At 38.5% G+C, this 13922-nt stretch overlaps 1 protein-coding gene across 5 annotated transcripts in view; it reads left to right on the top strand.

Moving 5' to 3' along the window:
* Nucleotides 1-13922, top strand: part of MET (MET proto-oncogene, receptor tyrosine kinase) — a 149317-nt gene that overhangs the window by 58881 nt on the left and 76514 nt on the right. For all 5 annotated transcript variants that reach the window (XR_008717828.1, XR_008717827.1, XR_008717826.1 and 2 more), the window contains 3 exons: nt 2246-2437; nt 10744-10878; nt 11901-12074. Coding sequence is in view for 2 of the 5 variants with exons in the window: in XM_055590305.1 (XP_055446280.1) it covers nt 2246-2437; nt 10744-10878; nt 11901-12074 (501 nt within the window). In the remaining 3 variants the exon portion in view is untranslated. The remainder of the gene's footprint in view (nt 1-2245; nt 2438-10743; nt 10879-11900; nt 12075-13922) is intronic.

Raw genomic sequence — 13922 nt, 5'->3', positions numbered from 1 at the left:
AAAACATATCCTGGGTAGAGAGTATCAAGAGTGAGCAGAGTGAGCCCTAAGATGGAGCCTTGAAGAACCCTAACATTGATAGGCAAGCATGGATGGTCCTGCAGAGGAGACAAATGCTACAGTTTGAGAAGTAGTAGAAAGGAAAGTAGTATGTCAAGGCTGTATATTGTCACCCTGCTTATTTAACTTCTATGCAGAGTACATCATGAGAAATGCTGGACTAGATGAAACACAAGCTGGAATCAAGATTGTTGGGAGAAATATCAATAACCTCAGATATGCAGATAACACCACCTTTATGGCAGAAAGCCAAGAAGAACTAAAGAGCCTCTTGATGAAAGTGAAAGAGGAGAGTGAAAAAGTTGGCTTAAACCTCAATATTCAGAAAACTGAGATCATGGCATCTGTTCCCATCACTTCATGGCAAATAGATGGGAAACAATGGAAATAGTGAGAGACTTTATTTTGGGGGGCTCCAAAATCACTGCAGATGGTGACTGCAGCCATGAAATTAAGACTCTTACTCCTTGGAAGAAAAGTTATGACCAACCTAGACAGCATTTTAAAAAGCAGAGACATCACTTTGCCAACAAAGGTCCATCTAGTCAAAGCTATGGTTTTTCCAGTAGTCATGTATGGATGTGAGAGTTGGACTATAAAGAAAGCTGAGTGCCAAAGAATTAATGCTTTTGAACTGTGGTGTTGGAGAAGACTCTTGAGAGTCCCTTGGACAGCAAGGAGATTCAACCAGTCCATCCTAAAGGAAATCAGTCCTGATTATTCATTGGAAAGACTGATGTTGAAGCTGAAGCTCCGATACTTTGGCCACTTCATGCGAAGAGCTGATTCATTTGAAAAGACCCTGGTGCTGGGAAAGATTGAAGGCAGGAGAAGAAGGGGATGACAGATGATGAGATGGTTGGATGGCATCACTGACTCAATGGATATGAATTTGAGTAAGCTCCAGGAGTTGATAATGGACAGGGAAGCCTAGCGTGCTGCAGTCCATGGGGTCGCAAAGAGTTGGACATGATTGAGCGACTGAACTGACTGAGAAGGAAAAGCAGGAGACTGAAGAGTCAAGGAGAAGGGAGGGATCCAAGTGCTTGTCATATATTAGTGAACAATATTATTTAAATCTTTTCACTTGAAGTTAAAACTAAACGATAAATTACCACCTGGTTGGGTGGTAATTGCCTTTTAGTTAGCTGGTTAATAAAGCATTTGACGTATAACTTTTGCATTTTTTGAGCCTTTCACCATAATGAGGACAATTTCTCTGTGTTCTCTGTGTACTGGGTTCTTTTATAAGAGATTTCTATAAACTAGCTCATTTAATCTTTACAGCAGCTCTGTAAGGTAGGTGCATTTCTGTAATTTTCTCAGTTTTACAAATGGAAGAACTGAAACAGAAGTAACATGAATTTCACAAACATATAGATAATTGCTGTATGATGCAGGCACCTGGGTCTGGGGTTGGTTCTCCACTGCTTTCTCATGAATTATCTATAAATCATCACTCTGCACCACCTCGCTGTACACAAATGCACAAAGGCACACAGTTTAAAATAGTGTCCCAGTGTGACTCCCACATTTATGATTATTCCAGTTGATATCCATCTCACTGTACTTGCCTGCTAGAAGCATTGCCTTTATGTCCAGGCCTGAGACATTCATAGTTTTGTTTTTCTCCTACTAGCGCCTGCTGAATTCCGTTTTTATGTACTTACATGTGGCCGTTTTTATGTACTTAACATGTGGAACCGTGGTACAAACTGTGATGATAAGATCTGACCCTAGTTTTAAAAAGTGAAAGTGCAAGTATTAGTCGCTCCATCGTGTCTGACTCTTTGCGACCCCATGGACTGTAGCTCACCAGGCTCCTCTGTCCATGAGATTCTCCAGGCAAGAATACTCAAGTGGATTGCCATTCCCTTTGCCAGGGGATCTTCCTGACTCAGAGATCAAGCCCAGGGTTTCCTGCATCTCAGGCAGATTCTTTACCATCTGAGCCACCAAGGAAGCCCTAGTTTTAGCGTCTGTGTATATACAACAGCACTTACTGATACTGAAGTCATTTAGATCACGGGAACTGTTTCTGCCTATCTGGGGCTATATGTCCATTTTCAGATTGTCTGTTATCCTTGCCATTCCCTCTAACCTCTGAAAAGACACACCAGAAAGTTTCTTAACAGCTTACTCACATCTGGACTCGCATTAATTCTATGACCATATTTTATTCCAGACACTTTTGAGAAATTCATCAGGATGTGAAGTGCGCAATGATGAATATCGAACAGAGTTTACCACAGCTTTGCCACGCGTTGACTTATTCATGGGCCAGTTCAACCAAGTCCTCTTAACATCTATATCTACCTTTATCAAAGGAGATCTCACCATCGCTAATCTCGGGACGTCAGAAGGTCGATTCATGCAGGTACATACTCTCTGAGAGTGGCTGTGTCTGTTTTATCCAGTGTCATACAATTAATTTGCTTCTCTTTTTACAGTAAGGTGTTGGCAAATACTGTAAAGTGAAAAATCACAGTGGAAGCTAGAGACACAGACTGAAAGCAAAACAATGAACCCCAGTCCCTTTCTTGAAGTGTATGGCCTTTTTTTGTTAAATTCTTAAAGCTTTCAGTTTAAATGTGGTTGCTTTAATTTTCTTGCCTGGAACAGTTTGAGGTTTTTTTTTCCATTCATGATTTAAATCACATGATTGGAAAATAAAATGAAACAATTAAAGCACTTCCAGGCGATGTTTTCCTATTTCAGGGGAAGCTACAGATCAAAGGAGAGCTATTGTGTGAGCTGTGCGTCTCCATGAGAAGAAACATTCACATCATTGAGAAATATTGGCAGGCGTTAGGAAGGGACGTTATCATCAGAATCCCATTGTAACTCCAGCTCTTCTGATTCTGCAAAATGATGGGGTCAGACACAAAGAAGTACAAACACTGGGGGATAAAAAATCCAGATTTTGTTAAGAAATGCTTTTAATGGATAGCAACAGTATTCCCATACAATAAAAGTTCACATTTCAGAGTCGCAGTTATCGTGTCTCCTAGATACAAAAACCCTAGCTAGCACTTTGCGGAAATTAAGATGCTCTCATGTTGGGTCTGTTTTACTGTTTTAATAGTTATTGGTAGCGCTTTCAACATGAGTTCATTAGTAGATTCTTGGTTAATGCACAATGACGATGGTATCTATGGAAATGTTGACTTTCCACAAAGACTAGAAATTTCTTTAAAAGGGAGATATTTATTTCGTGATCATCTGACATAATTAACATCCTGGTCGGGAAATGACTTTCAGTAAAGCAATTGAGGATGATGATGTTTTCCTATGACTTGCTCATTTGTACATTCTCTATCTGTATTCTTTAACAAAACATATTTTAAAAAACCACCACTGTCTTTATAGCAGTCTGGATATGCATCAAATGTTCTTCTTGTACTAGTGGGCCTGGTGGAATTTTTGCAAAATCATAAAACGTGTAAATAAAACTTTCCCACTTCACAACGAATCATACAGATCTAAATGATTCCACACTTGGTCTCCCCTCCTCCCACTGCTTCACAATTAACTATGCTTTTTCTTCCTTGCTCCCTCTCTCTCAGTCCAGTGTTCCTATTTACCCACTTCAAACCATTTAATTTTGTCCTCAAAATGTTAAGGAGAGATGCCCAGCCCCATCCCACACAGACAAGCACTCTAACAAATTTGAAAGGGTCATATCTACTATCCTTGTAAAATGTGTGTTGTTATCTGGTGTTTATATGTGTTTTTAGTTGATATTTATGTTATTCTAGAGAATTCCAAGAAAAATCTGAAGGAGAATGACTGAACCTAGCATCTGTTGAATTCTCACTGGCTTCCCTATGTTCATTTCCTCGTGTTATCTTTTTTTCTGCTTTCGTTTTTTTTATTTTGTGTATTACCTCACCCATCTGGTTGCATATTAATAAGCTTTCTACAGTCACTTTAGGTCTGACACTTTTTCACATCACAAGGTTCCTGGCCTATTTCCAGATTCTGAAGTTCTAATAAAATTCCACTTTTGTATAGATTGCTTTAATAACTGAGTAAATTCTGCTGTGTGACAGATTTCAGATTTCACCAAGTGGTATGTTATATATATCAGTTTCATTAGAATAGAAATGCTGTAACAAATGTTTTATTCTTATCTCCCAGCATTTTCATCAAAGAAGCTATAATATATCTGTGCATCCATAACACCAAAGATGAAAATAAGTATTTAAATAAATACTTTTCTTATGAAAAGCACTGATATCCTTGATTTTTTGAAACCAGGTAACTCTCAATTCATTCCTTATATATCAGGAACATACTAACTATGCTTTACTAGGCAAATAAGTGAGGCAAAGGAAGCTGTGACAGAGAACCTTCCTCTGAAGAACTAAATTTTTAGTAGGGGAGATAGAAACATGTACCTGATACCTAGAGAAAACAAAGACATAAAAAACACACGGCTATTGAGACTCACCGAGAGAGGATCTGTTTCTCTGCCACTTGCCTAAGAGAATTCCATTTGGTAAAATTTTATGTAAATAATCCTAAACCATTTAAAGGATCAAAGAATCACCATCACTAAAATCCAATTTGTTTACAGCAAATAATGTTGGAGATGGAGTCAGGAGTACAGCAAAAACTTGGGGACCATCCAGCCTAATCTATCCAAGCAGTGACTTAACTTCTGTAAATGTTTTGACTGCACTGAAGTGCTGAATCTGTGGCCAAGCCTAAGTTTCTACAACCCATGTTTCAATAATACTATGAAGTTTCTGTTACAAAATAGAAGGGACATAATTTTTTTCCCCAAAGACAGCTGCCATACATGAAAAGGAACAGAAGAATGATTTTACTTCCTTCCTACCCTGAAGCCTAAAGGCAAAGTTGCTTTGCAAATGTTTTCTCCCAAGAGTTTGCAGCTGTTTCTGCCTTTCCTATTGTGCTTATGTTCAGCTCTGGCTGGGAATACAAGCTTCAGCTCCAGCTGTTGGGTGCAAAGTGAATCAGGTATTTCACAGTGGTTATTTGATTAGCAAGACTTATATTGTTTAGCTAACAATATTATATGTATGGAAGAGAGGACATTTTTGACATGTTTCTAACATTTAAGCATGTAACTTATCTCATACAGGTGCAGCTATGTCTAAATATACTAATGTGTACATATATTCAAGTCTATCTGTAGAGCCATGTCAATGTAGATCTAGATTTGAAAAACAGTTTTTATTTGTATGATTGCTCTCTTGGGATGCTTTGAAGTAAAATAATATGATAAACACTGTTGGAGATAGTGTAAGTAAACAGTAAGAACAGGGCTTCTTACAAGTTGTGGAGGGGGTGGGAATGTAGAAAAGAACAAGGCTGGAGAACATGAGCACAGAGTGCAGGGCTACGTGGGAGAGGGAAGCAGGATACTCATGAAGATCACAGGACTAATCACAGGGATTGCCCACATCTCCCCTTCTGAGCTCCTCGTCTAATCTACATCCAAAAACAATGCTTGCTTGATTTTTTTTTTACAGCACTTATATAAGGCCTTTAATCTCTAGATGCAAGCGTTGCTATTAAAATATTTGTGCATGACTGTCAGACCAAGGAGAGTGAGTGGATGAGGATGGGGTGGGGGTGGGCACACACTTTCCAGACTTTTTGCAAGTTCATCTCCACATTCACTGGCTTGTCTGCATACAGTGGCCGCTGCCTGAGCGCTGTCATAGATGTCATTCGATTCTTTGGTATCATCCTTCTCTTCCCCCATCCCCCTTTCTGTGAGATGCTGTTACCACCCACAAGCCCTTTTCTCTTGACTGGTTGGTCTTAAGCAAGAAAGTTCAAGAGGTAGGGATCACCTAAAAAGACATCCTTAGCTCATGGTCATTACTTACAACCATTACCTAAAGGATTATATTAGTAATCAGTGAACCTGAGAGTAATTACTCACTTCCAGTAAGAAAAATCAATTTATTTATTGACCTCCTGTCTCCAAATTCCTTCGGTTCCTATGCCACCATCATGGTATTTCAGTGCTTTGTGTTGAAGCCTGCAGCATGTTACATTTGGGATTACTGCTATTTTAGACTATGTAGACACAGATCATCAACTCATCAATGCTGTGAGCAGCCTGCAGGGACACAGCCAAACGAAGTTTGAACTTCCACATTCTCTTCAGAGATTGCTGACTTACCTATCTCCTTTATAAAGTGATCAAATAAAAATATCATCTGCCTTTTTTTTAAAGGCATACATCATTAATTTGGTTACGTGTATAAAGAACAGTAACTTTGGTATATTTCTTTAGAAGAAAATATGTTTCATGGATTCGGAGATTTCTTCTGTGAGGAAAAAAACATCTGTTGTAAATAATAATTACAGAGTTATGTCCATACCAAAAAATTAAGCCCAGTTCATATATAGTCTCCGAAAATGAATTAATGCATGATCTTGAAATACATACATCTTGTAAATTGTTATAGCATAGATATTTAAAATATCATAAGTATTTGAAACATTGAAAAATGCTGACCTTTTGGGTTTGTTTTTTTTTTTTTGGTAGCAGGGAATAACTGGAATTTCTTATTTAGGTGCTTACTTGAAAGAAGTGGAGAGGCATTTTAAAACAAAATATATTTATCAGTAGCCTCTTTGAAATTCAGACAGATATACTCTGTGTATAGATTGACTAATCCTATAGTCATTTTATTTGAAATACTGATTTGAAAGTTTGGGATTTTTAAAATTGTTACAAAGTTACTAGCTTATATGTTTCTTAGATGCTTGAATTTTTTTACAGAGGTCTCAATTTGGTATTGACTCATTTCGACTCACTTTGACTCATTTCAAAAAATTGAGACACACACACTGATATTATAATCATAAAGAATATTGCTATTTGTACATATCCTGGCCTTTGTAGTGTCAGGTTGGTATAGAAACACTTGTGCCCCTTTACCAAAAAGAGTGATAGAACAAAGTTTCATTTAATTCAACTTTTGCCGCCTGGTACTTTGTCTTACTACTTCTAATTTTAAGTTGTCAGCACCAATCAGTGATCTCCACTTCTTACGTTTCATTTTTTTAGTTCTAGAAAGCTCGATGTTTACCTTGGTTGAAACAAAGCTCTTCATATCTGATTCCTTTCTAGACAAATATCAATTTCTTTCACATACTTAAGATATAAACCTATTGCTGGTGTTTTAGTCAGTTTGGGCTGCTGTAACAAATTAACATACTAGGTGGCTTTAAAAAACAAACATTTATTTCTCAGAATTCTGTAGGCTGGGAATTCCAAGATCAAGATGCCAGCAGATGTGGTGTCTAGTGAGAGTCTGCTTCCTGGTCCATAGATTGCCATCTTTTTGCTGGGTACTCACATGGAGGAAAGAGGGCAAGAGAACTCTATGGGATCCCGTTTATAGGGCATTAATTGTCAACACAGTAGAAACTCAAAATATAATTGCTGGTCTCTATTTCTTACTGATTGTTCTAACAATGCCAGGTGATTTATCCTAAGAATTAAATTTAAAAGCTAGATTTTGTTCTGTCCTTAGAAATATCTCCATGACAACCAAAAGGAACTCCTTATTTCTTGCAACCATTGCTTCAGGAGTATTTTGAGAGTTAAAGTGGTTACCCAATTACTTAGAATTTTAGCAAGAAGAGAAAGTGAGGAGTTAATGATAGAAACACATTCTTGGCGTTTTATAGCAATAGGTATCCTTCCAGAGAAAGGGCTAATGATCAACTGAAAAGGTATTTGCATCTGTGACATAACCTCTGCTCGAGACTCCACGCAGTCATCTCACTTTTCCCCAGCTTTCATGTCTTCTCTGTTTCATCTCATTTTTTATACCAAGCCACACTCATCCTAGTTCATGATCAAAAGTTTTGAACTTGTTGGCTGTACTAATAACATTTCCTCTGTGCTATCAGAAACTATTTAGATGTGGAGTCTTTCTCTTTAGGCACACTTAACTTGTATGGCCAAGATTACTGAAACAAGGAGTATTTGGCAAGGCAAACATATTGTGAAATTTGTTTTAATGCTTTGACTCACAAGTGGCTCTTGGGAGCTCAGAGTTGAAGTTTTTTATTGGTGTTTACTCTGGTGCTCCAAGAGTATATTTGAGTGTTTAAGAAGAGGTCAAGCAAACAGTTTCTGGCATGAGAGAAAGTTCCTTGGAAACCTGACTTGTACTTTCTAGCTAAAATTCTCTATCATATTTTCTTTATGGAAAATAATAGTACCTACCCTGTAGGCTTATTGTGAAGACTAAACAAAATACCTATTTAAAGCACTTAACACAATGCCTGGTTCAGTTACAATCATATATGGTGTTCTCCAGATAAAGAGTCTTAACAGGTAATGAACCAAATCAATCTATCCAAGTTCCAGTGGTGCAAAGAACATCTTTGTGAAAAGGGAAATATTAATTCTTTCTGGGAAATAAATATTTGATTGGGCTTCCATATTTGATAAAGTCAAGGGTAAGTGTTAGTCACTGAGTCGTCTCTGACTCTCTGGGACTCCATGGACTGTAGCCTGCCAGGCTCCTCTGTTCATGGATTTTTCCGGGCAAGAATACTGGAGTGGATAACCATTCCCTTCTTCAGGAGATCTTCCCAACACAGGAATCAAACCCAGATCTCCTGCGCTACAAGTGGATTTTTTACCATCTGAGCCACCAGGGAAGCCCAAAGTCAATGACCTATTAAATTAAGAAGAGATTGCTTATTATAGATATGGGGAATGATATTAAAGAGATCAAAAAGATAGGAGAAAAAAAAGTAGGAGCTGATCGTTATGTAGGAGGTCTGAATAGAAGGGAAGGTATAAGAAACAGACACAAAATTCAAATATCTATAGGAAGGTTCAGAAGGATGAATAATCTCCAGTGAAGTAGAAAGCACAGAATGAGGCAGAGAACAGAATCAGTTTATTAAAAGAGGCTGATATGTTGTTTTGGTTTTTACTTGTGTGTGAGAAAAGGAATTTTTTTCCCTTTGAAGTTTGAAGTGATTGACAACAATCAGAGAAATATTTTTTTTAATGGGGAGCAGGGGAGCATGAGGGGTAGGAAAAACAAGAGGTGATGAGCACCAGAAGTAAGTCAAGATAGAAAAAAAATGGTTAACTGAAATAATTCGGTGTAGAAGCTTTAGACGTCTGGTGTTCTGATATTCTGCTTGAAACCAGCACCAGCGGGAGGTAGCACTGGTAACTGATTTTTTTTTTTTTTTTTTGCATTCCCTACAAAAGTCACAAATAACTATTTGGCCCTAAATTTAGGAATAACAATAGTTTCCATTCTTTCCCATTCCAACCAAATGACCTTCAGTCTATCACTTAGTTTCTGTGCAAATATAGCCACCCTGCTTAATGGAGTTGTTTTGAACGTGTTGAGTGTTTGGTGTAGAGCAAATGTTTGAAAAAAAAAGTCATGATGTTTAACTTTTACAGCCCTGTGTGAACTTGGTCCGTTTCTCTATCAACAATCCAGTCTGTGGGAGCAAATTAGGGATTTGGGGAATCTTCCCAAATTGTTTCAGGGTAAATAGCTCCTTTATTGTGCTGAAGAAAAAATTTACTACTGGTTCCCCAGAACATTTTTATGTTGTGTGTTTGTTAGAGTACTAAGCAGTTCATTCCCATTTTATGGATAAGAAAGCTGAGGTAGAAGTGGTTTATTATTTAATCTCAATCTCACAGATGCCCACATTTGTCCCATGATTCAAACATGGCAAACAAATGCCCTTTCAGTGAAATGTAAAAGGGTATTTGGGTGTCAAGCAATTTCATAAAGTTAGTTTCAAGCCCAGAGCTATGCTCAGTATTGTGCACCTTCCTGTGGATAGAATGTTATGGCCTAAGAATGAGAGTGCATCTAAGCTCTCCTGTAGTCTGAGTGTTCACCTTCTTCTGATCTTATACCTGGACTTCATTATTACTGGGTTCTAACGACTGGACTGATGGAAATTTTATAGCTGAGAACCATCCCAAATTAGAAATACCTGACAGCAAGAATGACACCACTCATCAAATCTCCTTTCCAAGACATTGTTAAAACCATCAGGTCTTATTATAAAACCAGGCCAAGAAGCAGAACCTTCTTTATAACCAAAGTAATAATGTACGATGGGACAGTGGTTTATAAGAAATGACAGCACATCATTTCAAAGTTAGCTGAGGGCCTATTTCGACCTCAAAAGATCTATAAATATGGCTAAAGGGTAGCAAAGCTGGAACCAGTTCCAAGTCTCCAGACTCCCTGTTCACTACACTTTCCTGTACGTCAAGGGAATCGGCCTGGTGGGAGGGTCAGGAGGATAGATTTAAAAATAATCCAGAATCCTTATAGCATAAGTGAGGTCTTCTGGAGTGAGTTTTGGCTCCTCCAGTTCCCAGTACAATCGTGAGCATGTGTCTGCATGTGCTGGCTGATTGGCTGGAAGATCTCCTTTCCTAGAAATCATTAAAAGATCATAGGCAAAACTCTGTCTTGGGGGTTCAAATGAATTGTCTTCAAGGCAGGAGATTAGAAGACGTATTGATTTACAGTGCAATAAACTGTTGGGCATATCGTTCAAATATCCATGAGCTCATCTAATCTGGTATTACCATTATCATCCACGTTTTCCCCTGATAGTATATTTAAACTGAGCTTGTTGGACTGTTGGACTAAGAGTGCTTTCTGGTTTGTTTCTCAGGTTGTGGTTTCTCGATCAGGATCATTAACTCCTCATGTGAATTTTCGCCTGGATTCCCACTCTGTGTCTCCAGAAGTGATTGTGGAGCACCCGCTAAACCAGAATGGCTATACACTGGTTGTCACTGGGAAGAAGGTAAGCCCTGTTCCATAGGAAGGTTCCATCAATGTGATTCCTCCTGAGTGGATATTTACAGCCATTGTCACCTGGTCCTTTTTAACTTCTCCCTTCATCTGGATTTATCTCTCTTCTATGAAGCTCTTTCCTGAGTATTCCAGACATCTCCTAAAATCAAGTTAAATTTTTACTTGGGGAAAATTGGACCTATGGGAGGTCATCTTCATGAGGTAAACTTCTCCTTTTGTCCTATATTTCTCAATGAGAAACACAAACACACAAAATGAGAATTACAGTCCTAAGGGCAGAACTCTAGTGCAGGCAGATAACTCCTGAAGTGTATGTTGGAAGAGATTATGCTGGCCAGTAATCCCTTTTCCCTGAGAGGAGGTGCATTTTGGTGTCAGAATGATATGTAACCATACTTAGAATTTCCCAGAGGTTCAAGTGCGTTTTCCAGTAGCTTAAATTATACTCTTGTTATTTTAAAATCATCTCAGCAGGGGAGGAATAAATTGGCAGATGGGGTCTGACATATATACACTACTATGTGTAAAATAGATAACTAATAAGGACCTATTGTATAACACAGGGAACTCTACTCAATAATCTGTAATGACCTGTATGAAAAATAAAAAAAGAGTGGCTATATGTGTATGTATAACTGATTCACTTTGTTGTATAGCAGAAACTAATACAATACTGTAAATCAACTATACTCCAATAAAAATTTTTTTGAAAAGTAAATCATCTCAAACTTTCCCCACTAAATAGAACCTCTAACCTTGCATGATAATGCTTGTGTTCACTGGACAGTAATAGTTACTTTTATCACATATGTGCCAAAAGTGGAAGGAAGGAAAAAAAAATTTTTTAAGTTTAATCATATTAGCATTATTACATGATGTGCATGGCATAAGTGGCATCTCTGTTAGACTCTGTAAAATTATATTTACATGTATCTTTGATGTATTTAGTTTTTATTTAACAAGCAAACAAAACCCTCCTCTGGAAGCTCTTTCCATCACTTGTCTTCACAGATCACCAAGATCCCGCTGAATGGCCTGGGCTGTGAACATTTCCAGTCCTGCAGCCAGTGCCTCTCCGCCCCTTCCTTTGTGCAATGTGGCTGGTGCCATGATAAATGTGTGCGATTGGAGGAATGCTCCAGTGGAACGTGGACTCAAGAGACCTGTCTGCCAACAATCTACAAGGTAGGAGTCTCTGTCAACTGTCGTGTGTGTTTTGTTTTGGAAAGCATAAATCCCATGGATTAAAAACTTCAAAAATCAAAGTGTTCATTTGTCTGTGAGGCATCAGCCCAAGCACCACCTCCCTCCCTCCAGGTTCTTCCTTTAGGGTGTCTTTGGGCACAAGCCCCTGGACCCTGAACTTGAAGTGCATGCTTCACACTCTCTTTAGGCAGTTGCTCTCCCTTAGCAGATATGTGAATAAAAGAGTAGTGGCTAGAAAGCAACACTGCTCCGCATTTCCTCACACTGGGACCTGTTCCCTTCTGATCTGCCCATTCTGATTCCTCACCAGCTACTTTATCTACCAGGTGCCCAGACATAAGCCTCCATCATACATAAGGATCTAGTCATCATAACACAGAACCCTAACCTGGACCATGCAAGCTAGAGGTCCAAGCCATGCTGGAGCAGGCAAAGGGAGTTTTGTTCCTTCTAATGCATAGATGGTGGCTGTCTCATCATTGATGAGAGTAGAGATTACTTCTCAGGGCAAGTTGGGAGGCAAGTGGATGGTGGACACATAGGTAGCTGTGTGCCTTCTTTCAAAGTTCATGGAAGAGAAGTAAAGACACAGCTGATAACCTCACTAACTTCTATACTCTGCAAGCTGATTCATTCTTTAATTCATTCCTGAAACATTTATTGAGTGCCTACCACACAGCTGGCCGTCTTCTAGACACTGGGGGGACACATTCCCAAATAAGACAAAAGTACCTCTGGCTCTTAGAAAACTGAGCTTCTAGCAGTAGACTTCAGCCATGATATTGTAGACACACTCTCTCTCTGTTGCCTTGTTTGCTTAAGCGTGTATTTGGTGCTCTGAAAATCTCCATGGCAATTTGTAAAAATTTCTTTCTTGATTCAAACACATTTTGCTTGAAGCTACTAACCTGGTAAGGACTCAGTGTGTGTTTTCTCTGCCTGCATGTGGAACAGTTGGACTTCGGTAATAATAAATGATGCATGTGAAAGAATCGAGTTAAAGATCTTGGTCGGTCGCCTGGTTCAAGCCCAAGTAAACAGAGTGTGCAAGTTAGAACAGGATCTGCCCCCAAGCACATGGCTGTTTTCATTTAGCTACGGTTTGGGCAAAGATTTGTACTGGGTGACTGGGTTTTAAACCAAATCATTTTCTGTTAGGTGTGACACAATTATTAAGCCTCAGCTTGATCAGCTAGAGAATAAACAAGAAGATATTACAACAAATTTAAATCTATAGTGTTTATGCACTTTTTGTTTGTGTGTTTAATACACTTTTAAAACCACATGCAGTTTTATACTTTTAAAAACACGTAGCTTTGGCAGTTTGAGACACCAGGAATCCGAATGCAGCTATTCCATGAAAGGCATGGGGAGTGTGTGTGTGTGTGTGTGCGCATGTATGCGTATGCAATTAAATCACAACAATTTCATTTCAAAAACAACCAACCTGCTGTTTTAAATAAAAAGCAGGTTGAGAACCTGTACAAATGAAACATCTAATTTTGACCAGTTTACCACCTTTTGTTATTAATTTTAATGAAAGCTACATTAAAATGGTTAAAAACAGTAAATATTTTAGAATTTTCTGGAACCAGACTCTCTCATAATGTTTGAATCTCCCCTCCTCCACCTTCCCTAACTCCAGCACTCTAACTGGAAATTTTTAAAAGGTTGGGTTGTATCACGCACAATTCATTGAGGCTTGGGCTGTACAGTTAGAAAGAAAGTAGTGCAGCTGAGTCCATAAATCCCTTTTGGTTCATAGTTGTTAGGAAGATTTCATGCTGCACTAGAGCATGACATTTAGCATTCTTACTGCAAAGAATA

This window comes from Bubalus kerabau, chromosome 8, assembly GCF_029407905.1.
Source record: "Bubalus kerabau isolate K-KA32 ecotype Philippines breed swamp buffalo chromosome 8, PCC_UOA_SB_1v2, whole genome shotgun sequence".
NCBI lineage: Eukaryota > Metazoa > Chordata > Mammalia > Artiodactyla > Bovidae > Bubalus > Bubalus kerabau.
This window is presented reverse-complemented; position numbering and strand designations above follow the sequence as displayed.